The sequence below is a fragment of the Brassica oleracea genome, chromosome C2, assembly GCF_000695525.1.
Source record: "Brassica oleracea var. oleracea cultivar TO1000 chromosome C2, BOL, whole genome shotgun sequence".
Classification (NCBI taxonomy): Eukaryota; Viridiplantae; Streptophyta; class Magnoliopsida; order Brassicales; family Brassicaceae; genus Brassica; species Brassica oleracea.
In genome coordinates, this window is record NC_027749.1 from 41795711 (window position 1) to 41814241 (window position 18531).

General features: G+C 35.3%; 2 protein-coding genes and 1 long non-coding RNA gene across 3 annotated transcripts; 2 read left to right on the forward strand and 1 right to left on the reverse strand.

The window, feature by feature from the left end:
* The first annotated feature begins 5143 nt into the window (after positions 1-5143).
* Positions 5144-6319, forward strand: LOC106324267 (ATP-dependent DNA helicase pif1-like). The gene is made up of 2 exons (XM_013762264.1): positions 5144-5365; positions 5447-6319. Exons 1-2 carry the CDS (start codon positions 5144-5146, stop codon positions 6317-6319), a joined length of 1095 nt encoding a protein of 364 aa, XP_013617718.1.
* Positions 6320-11360: 5041 nt separating this feature from the next.
* LOC106324268 lies at positions 11361-13471 on the forward strand. The gene is made up of 9 exons (XM_013762266.1): positions 11361-11420; positions 11581-11848; positions 11958-12054; positions 12144-12247; positions 12360-12447; positions 12554-12689; positions 12766-12965; positions 13060-13183; positions 13265-13471. Exons 1-9 carry the CDS (start codon positions 11361-11363, stop codon positions 13469-13471), a joined length of 1284 nt encoding a protein of 427 aa, XP_013617720.1.
* Positions 13472-16876: 3405 nt separating this feature from the next.
* LOC106326173 lies at positions 16877-17154 on the reverse strand. Its single transcript, XR_001267161.1, has 2 exons — positions 17091-17154; positions 16877-17001 (listed from the first exon to the last, which is right to left on the reverse strand). It is a non-coding gene; the product is annotated as an uncharacterized LOC106326173 (long non-coding RNA).
* Positions 17155-18531: the final 1377 nt, after the last annotated feature.

An 18531-nucleotide genomic window follows, 5' to 3' on the forward strand; every position in this document is an offset into this window, starting at 1 on the left:
TTCCGAGGAAACCAAATTTTGTGTTTCCTCGGAATTTCCTCGGAAATTCCTCGGGATATTCCGAGGATTTCATTTTCCGTCGGAATGTCCGTCAGAATATCGCTGTTTTCTTGTAGTGTGAGGTTTTGAACCGAACCAAAATTTTTGGTTTTTGGTTCATGTTCAGTTATTGATTCCAAATTGGTTGGCATATTTATAAAAATTAACTATTGTGATATCCAGGTTGGAAAAAAGATGGAAATTTTGTAAAAAAAAGCCAAGGAAATAAACAAAAGGAGGAGAGCATGACATTCATGAATAATAACAAACTCACATCTTAAAAGTTGTTCACCCATAGATCTCTCTTAATTACCATTTATTAAGTTCAATACATATTTTAATAGATTTAGCTTGAAATTCCACACTTGAACTGGAGATAAATATTTGAACAAGCAATGTACATATCTCTACAACATTATTTGTGAAGTCATTATTTTATGGGACACGTTCATGCTACTTCTCATGATGGTTTATTACACTGATATTTTCAATGAACTAAGTTTATTTTTGTTATAATTGCCGATATTAGTATTTTTATTTTTCCTTTTCTTCATTAAAAAGAAACTACACTAGTTTGTAAGGTTTATAAGAATTAACAGTTTCCTTGTTTACCATTTTGATATTTTCTGGAATTAAATTCCTACTTCAAGAAGGAAAATTATGTTAGTTAGTTATTTAACTATACAATTTCCTACGTTGTTTAGTTAGAAAGAAAAATTATATTACTTTTCAGTCATTTAACAGAGATCAGTTGGTGATAACAATACAATTTCCTATGTAAGTTAGGAATATTATACTTTTTGATAAGCATACAATTTTCTATTTTTAGCGGGAAGAAAAAAAGAAGAAGGTCAATTAACGGAAAGGTAGAAAAGAAAATTAATATACGGAAGGTCAAAAACAATGGTACAATTGTTGCATATATATATAAATCGGTACAACATCTTAATTGTATTTTACCATCGTTATCTTTCCCAATCAATAAAAAAATTCAATTTTTACCGACTGTTTTTACAGAGAAGAAAATGTCTATGTTGACTTGATTGAAGCGGTGGAAAGTGTGGGGCAAAACTTTCATCTAATAAGGCAAAGGACGTTCGCCGGACGGCGCCGACCGGAGGAACTAAAAAAGAGATATATCTATCTCAACGAAAGAGTAATTATTTGTTTTTTTATTTCATGTGTCTTCTATATATTAATAGAAACATTAAAAAATTATAACAAGTGGTTTGTAATAATTACAAAAGAGTCTTGCTGAATTGTTACTTAATTAAGATGTCAATTATTTTACGTGACAGCTTAATAATCAATTGGAAAAAAATGTTAGTCCAAAATTCAATTACTAGAGAACATTATATTAACCCAAAATATAACAAACGTGTATTGTTTCATTAAATAAAAGCCATGGAGTTATCTAATATGATTAACATATATATGATAATTAATGATTATGAATAATAAAGATTTGATAATAATTTTTGCATATTTCCTCATTTTTTTAATTTTATATTATTAAAAAAATTAAACAATCAGATTAACCAATTGTCACCAGTTGATACGCATGTCAATTGGTGATAACTTGTCATGTGTGAGGGTTGTTAAAGGGTGAGATCTTGGGTTCGAGGAACGCTAAACGCACCAACAACCTAATTATGGAGTCAATGAAGGGTTGGGATCGATGCTCTGCTGGATCAGCATGGGATCCACGGGACGGGTTGTCACACACTTATTCTTCACATGCTAGTACTCGGCTCAGATTTGGAATTCTCTAATGAGAGAGCACCTTGGAGATGTCACCACGAGTTGGACTATGCTCACTTCCCTTATCAAAAACTCCCTATACAGTCGGTTACAACTCTTTATTCTCAGGTACGCTTTCCAAGCAACAGTACACACGAAATGGAAGGAAAGAAATGGAACAGATCCTTCACCAACAATCAGGCTAGTGAAATTTCTGGAAAAAACTATCAGGAACAGGTTGAGTACTGTTCGTCTGCAAGGAAATCGAGCGTACGAGGGATGACTCGCTGTCTGGTTTGCCTCAAGAGCCCATTGCTAGTTATTTAATTCATTCTTTTTCCGTATTAGCATATTCTTAAATTTGTTTCAAAAAAAGAGAAGCTTTTTCATAAACAAAACACTCTCCTGAAATAAAGTACTTCATGTAACAAAGTCTTTTGGATTGGATATAAGTTCACATTCATTCCAAATCAAAACTAAACTAAAAGCAGGATATAAGGCTCTATGGAGGTGTCCACGTCGAATGGTAAATTCCACCAGTCATATTGCACCAAACGGTCACGTCATGCACGAGGTTACAATGGTTTGGGTTCTTATTTTCGGCCCGTCTTATCTGTTGATTATAATGGTTTGGGCTTATGTGTATTAGGCCTGTCTTTTCTGTAGGCGATGGCCCATTGTATGTCGTAGCCCTAACAGCGTCATCACCTTCCTTTCGACTTCCATCTCTGCCGTTTCTCACATCTCCAAATCCGTTTCCACGAGTAACATCGCCACTAGATTTTCTAATCAAACCTCTTCACCACTAACTTCTCTAATCAAGCCTTGCTTTAACTCATTTAATGGATTCTTTTCGTCTTCTTCTCTGTTTGGCTATTTATAAATCTCTTCTCCGATCTCATGCCTCCATCATAGTTGTTAAGATTCTCTCAAATACTCATCCCGATGGAGCCTACCCGTAACTCTTCGTCCTCCACCGAACGCCCGTCCAGCGAGAAGACCGTCGTCTCCTCTGCATCTACTAAGCCAAACGGAAATTCTGTGATCCGTAACTCTCCGTCCTCCACCAAACCCACGTTCAATGAGAAGATCGTCGTCTCCTCAGCGTCTGCTAAGCCAAACGGAAAGTCTATTGCTTCCTCTGCGACTGCGATGAAACCTAGCGCGCATGCGTCTGTTGCAACCGCCAACCCGATGAACCCTGAAGCTTCCACTGGTCTCTCATCCGCTCATGGCGACCAAGTGATGTTGTTCAGGGATGTTTCACTGGGCCCACACGAAGCCGAGTTGAGGTTCCGACTGATTCAACTCTGGGAGGCTCGAAATCCAAATACCAAAATTCTCATTGGTCAAGAGATGCTCCTTATCGACGAAGAGGTTTGTTTACGGTTTTTTAATTTTTTTCTTTGGTTTTGCACGACTGAGATATGGGAATCCAGATTTATTTATCACAATGACGGCCAATCTGAACTGGAAAGAGATTAAAGAGCATCTTGCGAAATATGGTGGAGAATCTCCCAACGATAGACCAGACATCGAATGCCGGGTCTTTAAGATGAAGTTGGACCAGCTACTCAAGGATTTCAAAAAAGGAACTTACCTCAAGCCATAGAAAGCCGCTCTCCACAGGATAGAGTTTCAGAAAAGAGGACTCCCTCATGCACATATACTATTGTGGTTTGGAAACTCTTCCAGAACACCAAGTGCAGAGGAAGTAGATGAGATTATTTCAGCTGAACTTCCAAACAAGGAAGAAGACCCTGAAGGTTACAATTTAGTAACAAAACACATGATTCATGGTCCATGTGGTGTTATTAATCCGAAGTCACCATGTATGGAGAATAATGTGTGCACGAAAAAGTTTCCTCGGGCATATAATGACTATACTTCGATTGACAAATCAGGGTATGTATTGTATCGTCGGCGCCAGAATGAAAATGCGTCTGCATTAAAAGATGGAACAATCGTAAACAGCAATTTTGTTGTACCTCATAACATTAAGCTCTTGAAGAAGTACGAAGCGCATATTAATGTTGAATGGTGTAATCGGACAAGTGCCATGAAGTACTTATTCAAATACATAACCAAGGGTGTTGATAGAGCTTCCGTAGTTATTGAACAGGGAAATACGGGAGCTTCATCCACAGGGGCCTCCGGTGAACCAAAGGAGAGAGTTATCAAGCAACGGAATGAGATCCAAGAATTCATCGATGCGCGGTACTTATCAGCTTGCGAGGGTATGTGGCGGACGTTTGCATTCCACATACACAAAAGGAAGCCATCAGTTGAGAAGCTTATCATTCACTTAGAAGGTGAACATAGCATCACTGTTAAGGATACTGATAACCTTGGGCGTGTAGTCCGCAAGCCAGGTATCGAGAAGACAATGTTCACTGAATGGATGGTCCTATGCAGAAGATCAGCATTTGCACGGACATTAACTTACGTGCAAATTCCGGAATATTTCTTATGGAACAACAGTAGCAAAGTTTGGATTGAACGTAAGAAAGGAAAAGCAATTGGGAGAATCGTAGCTGTCCACCCATCGTCAGGCGATCGTTACTACCTAAAGATTCTCATAAATAAGATTAAGGGTCCTCGAAGTTATGACGAGCTCAAAACGTTTAACGATGTTAAATACCCAGATTTCAAATCGGTTTACTTTGCACGAGGCTATCTGGACAATGATGTTGAATAGATCGAGAGAGTGTCAGAGGCTGCTAGATCGGCTACCCCATTTCAACTCCGGGATATGTTTGTTACATTCCTGAACCATTGCTTTGTTGCGAGCCCTAAAAAATTATGGGAACACTCATGGAAATCAATGAGTGATGACATACTTCGCAAGAGGCAAAGACTCTTGGGTTACTCAAATCTAGAACTGGACGATGAGACCCTTGAGCAATACACTTTAATTGAAGTGGAAAAGTTGCTGCGGAAGCATGACCGCTCAATAAGTGATATTAAAGATATGCCTAAGATCAAACATGTTTTGCTAAAGGAATTGGGTAACAATTTGTGGACCCAAGAACTGGATTATGATGTCGCAGAGGAAACATTAAGACATGACACGCAGTATACCCTTCTTAATGCTGATCAGCGTGCGATTTATGATACAGTCTTAGACTCCGTTGATTAAAAGTCTGGAAAACTATTCTTTGTTAATGGCGCAGGTGGTACGTGAAAAACATTCCTATACCAAAACATTATATCCAGACTTCGCTCAAGAAAACAAATCGTCCTACCGGTTGCTTCTTCAGGGATAGCCGCATTTCTCTTACCTAACGGAAGAACAGCTCATTCCCGCTTCAATATTCCTTTGAAGCTTTCCGAAGACAAGTTATGCAACATCAAACCAGGTACAATGCTGGCTGAACTAATCGAGAAAACGGACCTCATAATTTGGGATGAGGCACCTATGACTCATAAGCATGCTTTTGAAGCACTAGATAAGACTTTGAAGGATATAATGTCCAAGAAAAATCCACCCGCAAAGGATATGACTTTTGGTGGAAAGACAGTTTTGTTGGGTGGTGATTTTAGACAGTTTTTACCATTAATTCCTCAAGGTAGTAGAGCTGATACTGTCTTAGCTTCAATAAGTCATTCCTATCTATGGGATAGCTGCCTCAAGTTTACTTTAAAAATAAACATGCGAGTCAATTAGGACGAGAAAGAGTTCTTAGAGTGGCTTCTCAAAGTCAGGGAAGGTAAATCACAATCATCAGAAGAAGATGAAGATGATGGTTACCATGAGCAAATGATAACTGTTGACGACTCATTGGTTCAGCAGACTATGGATGATCCTTTAAAACAAGTTGTGAATGCTGCATATGGAGACATCAACAAAATAAAGATCTCTCAAAGCTCCTACAATGATAGAGATATCCTCACTCCCCGAAATAAGACAGTTGATGAAATCAATGCGTACACAATCTCCAACACAGACGGAGATTCAAGAGATTACTACAGCTGCGATAACTTTGAAATTTCCGATACTCAATCTGATCAAAATGATGCTCTTTACGCGATTGAGTATCTCAATGCTTTGGAGTTCTTAGGATTGCCTTCTCATAAACTCACTCTCAAAATCGGGGCCCCAGTTATGCTTCTTCGAAACATAAACCAAAAAAAAGGATTATGCAATGGTACCCGTATGATTCTAAACTACGTAGGCGAACGAGTGCTTAAGGCAGACATAATAACTGGCTCACACGGTGGACATGAAGTCTTGATCCCAAGGATTGTTCTCATGCATAATGACACAAAGCTACCGTTCACTTTACGTCGTAGGCAATTCCCTATCAGATTGTGTTACGCAATGACAATCAACAAAAGTCAAGGACAAAGTTTAAAGGAGATTCTCTTATATCTGCCTAAACCAGTCTTCGCACATGGGCAACTATATGTGGCCCTCTCACGTGTAACAAGCAAATCAGGACTAAAAATCATTAAAGCCAAAGACCAGCATCCACAAAAGGTGAAGAACATAGTATACAAGGAGATCATCAACCACCTCTGTACCCATGAAAGTAAGTAAAATTCGAAATCTAAAACCTAATTCCATACGTTTTTCAATGATTACTTATCTAATTATTCACATGTTTATGGTACTCAATGTTCTAGCGATCACCATAAACGGCTGAATGCTAAACTTCATCTTGATGATTGTTATATCACTACTTCAAGGTATGTCAACTTATACTATGAAATATATAAGTTGATGTACATTATCAAGATATGCTCACTGATTGACCACTAAATGATTTCAGGCTCTCACTCAAAGAGATCCCATCACATCGACACGACTTCTTTTTCGGATGTTCACCATCCTATCTATACTTTATACACCATCCTATCTATACTTTATACATTCCATATTTTCTATTATTTTTTTAGTAAGAATTTACATGAGATTGCTCGCAGACTTTTGCTAATAGACATGTTTTACATCTAACACAAGATTTCCAATCTCAAACTTATTAAGACTCTGAACATTTTTCCGCGTGTAGCGCGGACGAAGCATCTAGTAATAATAACAAGGATAAGACATACGCCTTGCACAGTGTAAGTTTATTTGTATACATTTTCGACAATTTTTTTTATATATTTGATCATTTTATTTATACATATACAATATTATTTTGTTGTTATTATATAATTTCTTTCCGATGGACATAATCAATTTTTATTAAAAAAATTTGGAACAAAACTATAATTAATATATCATGGGTTGATCGGATTGGACATTAAACAAATTATGACACAAAAACCTTATTTTTTTCCACCGAACACACTCTTGAAAAATTATGACACAAAAACCTTATTTTTTTTCACCAAACACAAATTATGACACTGTTTCCACATTTGAAATATTTTGACATTTATCTTCTATATGGTTTTGAAAGGTTTCAGATCAACCATCGAATTGATACATGTCATTTTAATGCTTTTAGTCATATGTTTAAGGAAAACTTACATTTTTTTAATTTAAACTCGTTTAAAAAAATTCAAAATATAACATATAAGAAAAAATCTAACATATAAGAAAAATACAGCATATAAGGTTTCCTCATTTTTGTAATTTAAAGTCGTTTTAAAATAACTAAAATAAGGTTTCCTCATTTTTTCTAATTTCAAGTCATTTAAAAAAAATTCAAAAATAACATATAGGAAAAAATCTAATTTTTTATTATATGGTTAATGTGATTGTTTAATTTTTTTTAATAATATAAAATTAAACAAAAATGAAGAAGGATGCAAAAATTGATATCAAATATTTATTATTCATAGTCATTAATTATCATATATATGTTAATCATATTAGGTAATTCCGTAGCTTTTATTTAAGGAAAGAATATACGCTTTTTATATTTTGGGTTAATACAATGTTCCATAGTAATTGAATTTTGACTAACATTTTTTCAATTGATTTTTAAGTTGTCACGTAAGCTAAATTACCATTCAATTAAGTGACACGTAAGGAGAGTCTATTTTTAATTAGTACAAACTTAATGTTACAACTTTTTAAATGATTCTCAATTAATATATGTGGGATAATATATATAGAGTAATTTGATGAATTAATAAAAGAAAGTTTAGTATATATGACTAAATGCTGATTAACAAAAAGAATAAAGTGTATTGGGATCAAAAGTGATAAACTGTTGAACAAGATCCAGATTGATTTAAGATAGCTGTTCTTAAAGCCTTGCGGCTAAACTTCTATTCCGAATCATTACCATTAGTTTACCACATAAACTAACTTTGTTCAATGTTTGTTCTGGAATTTAGTTAAAGCAACAGTTCGATTTATGGTACATGGTATTGCATCTAAGAAAATTTTAAAAAAAACATTGATTTGATTTTTTAGATTATTAAAGTGTATTTATCTTGGTTATCTATTTAGAGAAAACTTTGCAATTGTTTAATTTTGAGTAGTTGGTAAATGGATGATATATTAGAAAATGAATTTTTTTATTGTGCAATTAATGCCAAATCACAGGAAAATATCAAGTAATAATGCCAGTGTAAATAAATATTTTTTGAACTTCCAAAAAATGATGTACCGATTCCGAGGATGAAGATAGATTTGGATCCGATTGTAAGAGAGACTGTTAAAACTTTAGAGGATTTAAGAGCTCCCCCAATTGGAAGAGGGGATCCTAGTGTTAGGTCCTATATATATATATATATATATATGTAATTTTGAAATTTTAAATTTTACGAAAAATCCAACCCAGAGCATCTAAGTTCGGTTGAGGTTGGATTTTCCATAAAGTATAGAATTCCATAATTACATACACATATATAATATATACATATTTTTAGGATTCCAACACTAGACCCCCCCCATTAGAAGTGTTCTAACAGCTTTCAAAATTAATTTTTCTACAATTAGGATTTTCCTAAAATTTTGTGATTTAAAGTCTTCACATCCCGTAACTGTTTTTATTTCTATGTTTTCGTTTGTTTTCTAACAGCATGGGAATCATGACTTTTAATGGACCGTGAGAAAATAGAACTTAACTCCTTTTTTTTCTTCTTATTCCCAGAAAAATTATAGAGCATATCTACATCAATTTATGTTTCATCGTAATAAATAAATTCATTAGTACACAATTCCTCTTTGATTTCTTTGGTTTAAGATCTATTTTTCATTAAAAAAAATTGGTGACGTCAGAGAGGGAAGCAAATTAATTATTTTAGTTACTCATAACCCAAAACAACAAACAAATTGTTAATGAAATACAACCCAAAACTTTTTCTTGTTAAATTGATTTTAATAATTTGCTCAAAAAATAGATTTTTATAAGGATATTGATAATCACATGTATACAATAATTGCAAAAATGTTATTAATATGTTTTCACATATATAAATTTAGCATACTTTTTTAAAAGTCAGAACTTCGAAAGTTTTTGATACCAATCAGATTTTTACAAATATTAAAAGTGACGGTCACAGTTTTTAAAACCAAAATCTCCACATTCAAAACTTTTAAGCCAAAAGCCAAATGCGGCAGTCATTAATAATATTTTGATTTAGTTAATAAATTGTAATCTTATATAATTTTAAAAATATATATATAAATCTGTTGGTTTCAATTTTTATTTTTACAAAAAATAAATAAAATATGTTGTTGATAAATTTTGTTTGATTTCTTGTTTTAAACTATCCAATATATTTTATGAACTTGAATAAAAAAAAATAGATTGCAATAAATAGGTAATACATTTGGGAATTAAATCATAATATATATTTATAACAATCACAACCTCTAAAAACTTTTGATGTCAATCAAACTTTTAAATTTTTCTAAACTAACAGTTACAGCCTTTAAAACCAAAATCTCTGCAGTCATAATTCTAAAGTTAAAACCTAAAGGAAAAATCATTACCAATCCGACCCAGAATCTATGGACCGAGAAAATGAGCGTGGAACGTACACTCGTTTGGGGTTTGATTATACACTCTCTAATACTATATAAAAGATTATAAATTCTCATTATTAAATTGACAGTAAAATTTGGAATCCATCAATTTTAAAAATCAAGTATTATTAAAATGATAAAACTCGGATTCCATCCATTTCTAGTAAACTAACTTCAGCCAAGTAAATTTTCAGTGGGAATTGATTTTTTAATAAGTTTGTATCTCATCATCTTGAGGATTTTATAGAACCAAAACGCGCTCACGAGTTGTAATCCCAATGCCATTGCCTATAAGAAACAATTATTATATGTCAGATGTGCTATATGATGAGAAAAAACAGCATAATGCGGGCAGTTTTTTGATAAATTTTCATTGCAACGATAATATGCTGATGTTCAAAAAGTTTTACATTATATAAAACCTTTTTTGGAACGCATTATATAAAACCTATTAGAAAAAGAAATTGAGGAAATAATAATAAGTCAGAGTCTCAAAGATCAAAAACAAATTTACGATAATTGTTGGCCGCTTAAAAAAATTCTCAAAAAAAACGAAATTTAGTTATTGTCTTAAATAAAAGGACATTATCAATTTACCTTGATGAGGAAGGGACTATCAGCTGATATCGTGACGTAAACGAGGTAAGGTCCACCCACCATTCTCGCCAATCCCTTACTTATCGATGAAGGAGCGAATTGAAAAAGAAACCTTGGAAATGTAGAATATTTACAAGGCTACCATGATGAGGTGGCAGTCCCACATTCATCTCTCTGTCAACATATTAAACTATCCATATTTCGCTAGAGTATTTACAAAAAATGTCATTCCCAACCAAATATATCGTTGTCCTTAAATTTCCACATTACTTTATAATAACATTTATTACATACGGTATTCTCTTCTCACTGAGACAGAAACAATAAATTTAATCTACTTTACATACGAGTACTCTCCTCACATAAGAGTCTTCGATGACACAAGTTTCATATGTATATGTGCTACTTTCATTTGCCTGCAAGTAGTCAACTGGACAAACATACTTAGAAAGAACAATTACTTAACAATTTTTTTTTCAAAATTCGAGCTTTGAACTTAAACTATCAATCAAATAGACATGATTTCTAAGGTAGCACAATTACTTCATAAACAATTCGATGAAGAAGAGCCGGTTTAGATTGGTAGAATTTAAACCATGTCTATTTATTGCAAAACCTATTCAATTTTGTCTGGTTTATTCAATTTGATTGTGGAATGTATCTAGCCTAATAACTTACCTAAGTACATCCGTTTAATATGTACAATGTGGACTTTTTTAATTTACGTTAGTATATATATAGTATTGCCTAAATTAAGTAAATAAAAACCTCCAATATCTCGTAGATATGGTAAACCATTATGATGATTCCGCAAGTTTATACCACGTTTATAGAGAATATTGTATCAGTGACCTACTATGGTAAACATGGAATATATTATGCTACGATTTCAAAGTGATTGACAATCTATTTCTATTCCATTTATTGCATTAGAGTACGCATCAAGTCACATTAATTCTGTGATTTCCTCCTATATAACTCAAGGAGGATGTACGTCATTTCTACATTCAGATAAACATTTCTACAGAGCAAAACACACAAAAAAATCAAAATGGCTGCGATGAACAACATTTCTGAGTTGAAACCTTTCAAGTCAATGTGGAAAGTTAAGGTTAAAATCATTCGGCTATGGGGGGGGGGGGAGAGACTATTGAGATGGTTTTCGTGGATTCTAGAGTAAGTTTATATACCTATTTACATTGCTAAAAACTTATGTTAACTGTCGTATAGATCTTGGTTTCTTACTATTCTATGTTCATTTTTAACTCTAGGGTGATAAGATTCATGGGACTGTGAAGAAGGATGAAGTGGGACAATTCACCCATGTGCTGCAGCAGGGACAAACGAAAGTCCAAATTAATTTTACGGTCACCCATTCAAGTGGTTCTTATTGGACAACCAAACATCCATACAAGGTGGTTTTCCTTCCTACAACCCGTGTCAGGATATGTGAGGTGTTGCCTTACAACATGACTGGATTGGAGCCGGTTAATTACCATGCGGTACTCAATGGGAAGCTCGATCCAGACTTCTTAGTTGGTAAGTGATGTTATGTATTAGAATGATATTAAACAAAAGTTTTCTTTGAAATCTTTTATAATTCTATTTAGTTACTAATCTATATTCTATTCCTCTGAAATTGTTTTAGATGTTGTCGGCCAAGTTGTTGAAGTGTCCCACATTGAAGTTGTGTCTGTCAATGGCAAGGACACCCAGAAGATCTCTGTGGAACTGTGTGATACTGAGTAAGTGAAGAAATTCAATTTAATTTTATATTCTTTATTATTTTGTGGCTTTATATCGATACCTTATATTTTTATGGTATTGTGTGTAGGGATGAACGTCTCCCCCTGGTGTTATGGGGGAAGTTTGCGGAGGATATCAGTGATGCAGTTCAGTTGCGTTCTGAGAACATAGTTATTTGTGTTCTGAGGTTTGGCAAAATTAAAGTTTGGAAAGGAAACTTTGTTATGTTCTGTGTGCTTATTAATGTGACATTGTTTTACTATATGGTTGTAATGTTCTAATAAGAAAACTAATCTATTTTCAGATGAGCGTAGTATCTCCAATGCATACAACGTCTCCGATGTGTCAGTAAACCCAGAGAACATGGCTGAGGTCCAAGCTTTCATACGTTTGTAAGTATATATCAAATGTTTTTATCTGTAACCATTTCATTCAACGTCTCAGATGGGTTTTGTGTACATCAAATGTTTTTATCTGTAACCATTTCATTAAACGCAGGCTACCAAAAGATGATTTGAAATTGTCTATTGTTGACTCTAAGCCGCTTGCGTTGGCGAATGGTGTGTCTAAAAACGATGACTTTTTTGTGCACACACCTAGGAAGACTATTGCTGAGGTGCTTGAATCGAAGCAGGTGCTGATTTCAAACAATTTTGATTCCGTGTCTATTATGTTATTATATCGTCACACGTTTGTGTAATGTGATTCAGGTGGAGAAGTGTATTGTAATGGCCACAATTGCGGGTATCGACTCTGACATGGGTTGGTACTACCTGAGTTGCAAGGTGTGTGCCAAGAAGGTAATTACAGTGCCGAATGACAACTGTGATGATGGAGATGAACACGATGTTCTTGCATGCAATTACTATTGTCCCAAATGCAAGAATAACAGCCCCAAACTATTGCCAAGGTTTGCTGTTTTAATATTTTAGGCAATTATAACTATAATATTTGGGACCATAGAGAGCTCTGAATACTTATTCAAAAATTATCTTTATGGTTAGGTACAAGTTGCATTTGGTTGTTCTTGACAATACCAATGACTGCAAGTTTCTCTTCTTTGATAATCTGGCACTGCAACTGCTGCACCAACCATGTATTGAGCTCACTGGTCCTATTACTGATGAGGTAGAGATGTTCAATATTTTCTGTTCTTAATATTATCATTAATATGGCCTTTGGTAATGATAGTATTTTCTACTTTTTCAGATTCAGGATCCTGATGTGTTGCCCCCCATTCTGAACGATTTAAAAGGAAAATCTTTTCTTTTCAAGATTGGGATTGAAAAGGAGAATTTTATTTACAAGCATGACACATTTAAGTTCCTAAAGATTATCACAAATCTTGGAATGATAAATGAGTTTGAAGCGGCTCAATCCACTACAAGAAATATGTACATTCTTAGCACACGATAAACGCTATTGTAGGGGTTTCATAGCGTTTTCTCATCTGCTATGTCATTGGCAGCCATAATAGGTCCCCTCTCTCTACGATAGCGGTTTTCTTTGACGCTACTAATATTCCGATATGATAGCAATAAATGAATGCCGTTTTTAACGTAACTATAACACGTTTTAATTTTGTCACAAATTGTTTACGATTCATAATTCGAGTTATGATATGTCCTTCTACAATAGCTGTTCAGTATTCTTATATTTAATTTTGGTATAGCTTCGAAATATGTTATCATTGTCCAATTCGTAGGTAATTTAAAACGCTATGATATTTTACTATAACATTTTTGTTTTTGCTATTGTAGATTTGTTTGTCTAATTCGTAGTTTGATTTAAATGCTATGATTTTCAACTATAACAACTGTTTTTGTTATTGCTGGTTTGTTGGTTATGCTATGGTATGTTGGTGCCCAGAATTGATTTCAGAAAACACCACTCATAAACAACAACGAAAGCATTCATAGAATATGTAGCTAATACATAAGTCATAAAGTTTATACAGCCGATTGAAAACTGAAAACAAAGTCATACACATAAGATAATTATAATTTCAGTAGCCTTGTTTAAAGGCTGGACCAGAGTTCTTCATTCCCCAAGTTGCTACAATCAAAACCTTTAATCAGTATAGGAATTGCATCAGAAAGATTGTAAAGAGAAAGCACAACCCTTACCTGTTCCTCTTAAAATATGACCAATTTATCAAGTGGCCATGCGATAGAAGAACCATGTGCATCCTTCAAGCTCTCCATTTCATCAGATTTCCTCCAAATGTCTGCATCATCTACCAATACTGCATCTACCCACACTCTAGCTGCGTTCGGACCCAATCGTACAAAGTGAACCATCTGATATGGGTCTGTTTAATGCACAGTCCTTCGGCAACGACTTGTTTCCTCTCACTGATGTCCATCAATTTGCACTTCTGATTCACTTGTATAGCTTGGGATCCATCATTTAGCTGTCATGTTTACAGTACAAAACATTGTAGTACTCAGACAGTAAGACAAATATTATTATTTACAACCTAAGGAAGAAAATGTTACCGGCATTGAGGGAGACTTCTTAGTAGGAGTAGTTGATGTTGTTGCTCTTGATTTTCCACTTTTTTTAAGGCTGCTTCCAGTAGACCCAGAAGAAGGAACTTTCTGGAGTCGGAGACACTTTTCTTCTTGCTTCTACTGGGTTTTCGGATACAACTTTGTGAGCGATTGCGAGCTGGCCAGGAAATAAACGACATTAAGCAGTCTTCAAGGTACGCCACATCCGAAGTACGCCTCCATAAAAACGTTTCAGGTTCAAGTATCACATCCAGAAAGACTTTAACTGCTTTTGGTCCGAAGGGAATTCCATTAACCAATGCTTTTGGTTCTTGCGTCTGCCAACGTCCTTCACCAACAACTACATTATCATAGACCAACGTCCTTCACCAACAACTACACAATCATCGGATAAATCCAGTAGTCGGCATTTGTTGAGAGAATTTGCTCTTGAGCCCTGTCACAGTCATAGAATAATATGAGCAAATCAGTATTCTTAGTTGTAAACTTAACTTGTAAGACAACAGGGAAAAGAAATTTACCAGTGGCGCAATGTCTTTTGGTTGGAGGCCCTGACCTAGTTCAACACATTTACTCTTAGGCCATGCAATAATATGGCCAACATCTTCCTGAATCGTGCACATGTTCTTCGCAGGTCTCCAGAGGAAAGCTTCTGGTTCAGTAGCAGCGTCAACCAATACTTTAACATCTGTAGGTCCTAAACGACAGTCATTTACTATATCGTTTGGGTCTGAAGAGAGAATACGGCCCTCACCAACGTTGCAATCTTCATCAGCCCAATCTATTATAAGACACTTCTTTTCTGTTTTTTTGTTCACACTCCTTGCAGCCGAGTTTTCACCAACTTCATATTCTTCTCTCTGTAAGTTAAACCAAAACAATTCTTATTATTTTGTTATCACCTCCTATCTCAATGTATAAACATAAATATTATATGACCTGGGTTTTCAGTGCTGCAAGTTCAGCCTTTAACTGATTAACNCTTCTCTTGCATTTCAGAAATAGTCTTGTGCTTAACTTGGAAGCAAGATAACTTGGTCTTGCTCATATTTCTGCCCATTACTCTCATACAACCAGGATTATCAGGTCCTAACAGCTTGACGAGTGTATCCTCATCTTGATTTTTAGCAGACGATGGATTGGCACCACTACCAAGCTCAGCTGCCTTTTGTTGTACATCAGACAACAAACGATTAATATGAAAAGCATTATATATAGCAAACCATAATTTATGTTTTCACTTACTATCTTTTCAGCCGCATTTGTGTTTATAGGAGTTCCATCTTTTCGGGTCCGAGACTTGACCTAGATTTTAAGTCTTGTCACTTGAGATGGGTCATCAGAACTGTTTTTCTATTTAAACACTGTATGTCAATACACCATCGTACCAATTGAAAAGGAAACAACGAGAAGAACAAATACTTACCATGTCTTCTGCTAGTCTAACCATTCCCTTCCGACTACAAGTGTGAGGTATCTGTTTGCGTCTTCTCTCCTTGTAGCTATCACTCACAACCTATCATAACCTCTGATTGTTAATATCTTATCTACTTTCAAAAAATATTTTACTCTACTCAAAATAAATACCTTGAATTTTTGGCTTGTTTTCAACTTCACAAATTTACGCCATTCAACCGGAAGAACATTCTTCGGTCTGAGCTTCATCCTTTGTTGGTTATTATCAGCTCCATTGATTTGGGGGACAAGACGTGACTTCGATGATCTCCCCAACGCTCCCATCTGCTTAAGCACTGCATCCCTATGGTAGTCTTCATCAATTTCAAACCTTGCATGCACTCACGTAGAAAACAACTAAGTAATCTATCTCCAGTTGCATAACATCTAGATGTTCTCATAGTATAGAAGTCAGAACCAACACAGATTTCCACAAGAGGCACCTACAAAAGTTAAGACTAGTAAAACACCTATATCATATTATCAAAACCAGATAACAAATCATGTACCTGTTCTTTTAGCCATGAAGCAAAATTCTTAGTATGCATACTCCATAAGACGGATGCATCTCTCCTACATCTGTCATCTGAGTCTTGTAAATACTGGAGATGCTCACTGGACAGAGAATGTGCATATTAGAAATAAATATCAAAACGAGTAAAGACAATATAAATATAAAGAATAGGATTCTTACTCTACAAAAGGTTCGACGAGAGCAAGGTTTTGGATGATAGCAAGATGTGCTATTTTCTTCTCCATTTCAGTGAGTGTAACTGATGTGCCAGCTGATATTGGACGACCCTCTAAGATAGAGCTGTTCTAATAGTCCATGTTTCTCTCTACTTGTCTTGTACATTTGTTGACTTCTTGAGAAATTCACTGCAAAACTTCATACATTCCTCGGCAAGATAAGACTCAGCAATGCACCCTTCTGGTCTAGCAGGATTTCTAACAAAGTCTTTGAGGACTTTCATGTACCTGAAAATGTGTCTATGTCGATTAGCAAAATAAAATGGCTATCAAAGAAACTTAGATGAAAATATCTACAGCAGTCATGAAGACATTACCTTTCAAATGGGTACATCCATCTAAAATGGACAGGTCCACCAAGTCGGGCCTCCCTTCCTAGATGCACAGTCAAATGGACCATGATATCAAAGAAACTTAGAGGAAAATATCTTTCAAACAAGCAAAGCGTCTCTACAATCTCCGCTTCGATAACCAGAAGCTGCTCTCTATCAATAAATCTCTGGCACAACAGATTGAAGAATGCGCATAACCTTGAAATTGCTAGTCTCGGTTCTTTAGGTAACAGCCCTTTAAGTGCAATTGGAAGAAGTTGCTGCATTAACACATGATAGTCATGTGATTTCAGCCCTGTGACTTTACAGTAATCTAAAGAAACACCTCTAGATATGTTGGAACAATATCCATCTGGCCCTTTGAAGTCAAAAAGTCTCCTGCAAAATATCTTCTTCTCTGTCTTAGACAAAGACCACGGTGCTGGACGAAGATATGCTCGTTTTCCATGTATGCGACGGTGCAAATCCTGCCTTATACCAAGATCCTCAAGATCTTTACGAGCCGGAAGACCGTCCTTGGATTTTCCACAGTGCAACAATGTCGAAACTAGACTAGCAGCCACATTTCTCTCTACATGCATAACATCTAAGTTGTGTCTCACCGGGAGTTCCTAATCATATCAGAAACAGTACAGAAATTCAAATTTAGATATAACATGTTCAAAATGGAAAACTATCTAAGGTAGCATGAAATAGATATCTTACCGCCCAATAATGTAGCTTGAAAAAGATAGATCTTTTCTTCCATCTAGATAACTCATCCTCATCTATTTCCACTTCCTCCTCTTCCTCCTCATCTTCCTCTTCCTCTTCATCTAAATCGGTACAGCCCATCGTTTTCCTCTTACTCCCAGAATGTTTAACATTGCCAAAGTCATTCTTGAAATTTCTGAGGTTTTGTGAAATTTCAAGGCCGGTTAAAATTTGTCCCCTTCTCCTTTGCTCAGCTTTTCCATCAAACCACTTCTTCTTTCCCCGGAAACTATGAGCTGGTGGCAGACCTTTTCTGTGGCACATATACACATGTTTTCTGCTGTACTTAAGCCACATATTGTCTGTGTTTTTCCCACATAAAGGACACCCCATTTTTCCCTTCACCTTGCAGCCTGCAAGATTCCCATAAGCTGGGAAATCACTGATCGTCCAAAGCAGCATTGCCTTCAGTGTGAAAGTTGATCGAGTATAAGCGTCGTACACTAACTCTCCACTGCTCCACAGATGGTTTAGATCTTCAATGAGAGGCTCTAAGTAGACATCTATACTGTTACCGGGCTGTTGTGGACCAGGAATCAACAGTGAAAGCATTATGCTCTCCTTCTTCATACATAAATCAGGTGGCAAGTTGTAGTTGACTAACAATACCGGCCAGAAACTGTACATAGAATTCTTCATGTTGAATGGATTAAATCCGTCTGTTGAAAGTCCA

Excerpts from the sequence above, each read along its gene's own strand:
- LOC106324267 (XM_013762264.1), top strand. The coding sequence starts at position 5,144 with ATGCTGGCTGAACTAATCGAGAAAACGGACCTCATAATTTGGGATGAG. Across the intron at positions 5,366-5,446 it reads AAGGTAGTAGAGCTGATACT|GACGAGAAAGAGTTCTTAGA; the intron begins GTCTTAGCTTCA and ends CGAGTCAATTAG.
- LOC106324268 (XM_013762266.1), top strand. The coding sequence starts at position 11,361 with ATGGCTGCGATGAACAACATTTCTGAGTTGAAACCTTTCAAGTCAATG. Across the intron at positions 12,055-12,143 it reads GTGGAACTGTGTGATACTGA|GGATGAACGTCTCCCCCTGG; the intron begins GTAAGTGAAGAA and ends TATTGTGTGTAG. Across the intron at positions 12,448-12,553 it reads GTCCAAGCTTTCATACGTTT|GCTACCAAAAGATGATTTGA; the intron begins GTAAGTATATAT and ends CATTAAACGCAG.